This window comes from Buceros rhinoceros, unplaced genomic scaffold (assembly GCF_000710305.1).
Source record: "Buceros rhinoceros silvestris isolate BGI_N320 unplaced genomic scaffold, ASM71030v1 scaffold28122, whole genome shotgun sequence".
Taxonomy (NCBI): Eukaryota; Metazoa; Chordata; class Aves; order Bucerotiformes; family Bucerotidae; genus Buceros; species Buceros rhinoceros.
In genome coordinates this window covers 2,003-2,865 of record NW_010399893.1, presented here as the reverse complement: position 1 = coordinate 2,865, position 863 = coordinate 2,003, and the positions used below count along the sequence as shown (strand labels likewise).

At 63.7% G+C, this 863-nt stretch overlaps 1 protein-coding gene across 1 annotated transcript in view; it reads right to left on the bottom strand.

Annotated features, from left to right (window-relative positions):
* Positions 1 to 288: 288 nt before the first annotated feature.
* The window catches only part of TEX261 (testis expressed 261), a gene marked incomplete at its 5' end in the record, with an annotated part of 2,504 nt that continues 1,929 nt past the window's right edge, over positions 289 to 863 (bottom strand). The window contains 2 exons of the mRNA XM_010131667.1: positions 289 to 404; positions 663 to 765. Of these exons, the coding sequence (XP_010129969.1) occupies positions 289 to 404; positions 663 to 765 (219 nt within the window). The remainder of the gene's footprint in view (positions 405 to 662; positions 766 to 863) is intronic.

Sequence of the window (863 nt, the reverse complement as noted above, 5' to 3'; positions counted from 1 at the left end):
CGTCCCCGCACCGAGGGAGCGGCTCCCCCGCAGCCCCGCGCAAACTCCCGGCTTTCAACCCCAGACAGCGACGATGACCGGGAGGGCCGGACCCTCCTCAAAATCATCCTTTTCACACCCAAATCCCAGGGGGGAACAAGCTCCCCGTGTGTCCTCCAGTGCCGGCCATTGCCCAGTTCACCAGTTTGTCAACAAAACCCCTTTGGGGAACATGGGGGAGGGCGGGGGCAAGGCCCCAGGGCCCCCCCGGCACAGTTTGGGTCTGTTCTCCTCGGTGGCAGCCGGGGTTCAGTAGATCTTCTGCCGGCTGGGCAGGATGGCCTCCTTGATGAAGGAGAAGATGAGAAGGATGCCAGAGCGCTTGCCCCGCTTCCCCTTGGTGAAGTAGTTGGAGACGACGTCGTCTGCGGGGAGAAGGGACAGAACAATCAGAACCCAAAGCCCAGGAGCCCCAGGATGGGGTGGGTGGTGTCAGGGTGACCCCTGAAGCTGCATTTAACGCCCTGAAGCTTCTGATTTGCTCACATTTATCTACCCGGGCCCCAGGTCGTGAACTCCCCTTCCTGAGCCCCAGTGCTGGGGAGAAGTGGGATGGAGGGTGGAACAGCCCCCACCCTGCAGACCACCGCCCCCCTTTCCCTGCCCTCCCCTGCCTCGCTCACCTCCGGGCTGCACCGTGGAGGGCAGGACGTTCTCCCCAGCCGATAAGGAGACGAAGAAAGCGAAAGGGATTAACCAGAGGCAGAAGGTGAAGTAGGCGAGAACCTGCGGGCAGCGAGAGAGCCGGATCAGGGCGCGCTCAGAGGCCTCCAACAGCCACAAGAGTGGCCGCGGCTCCCCCCGCAACACCCCCGGGGCGGGGA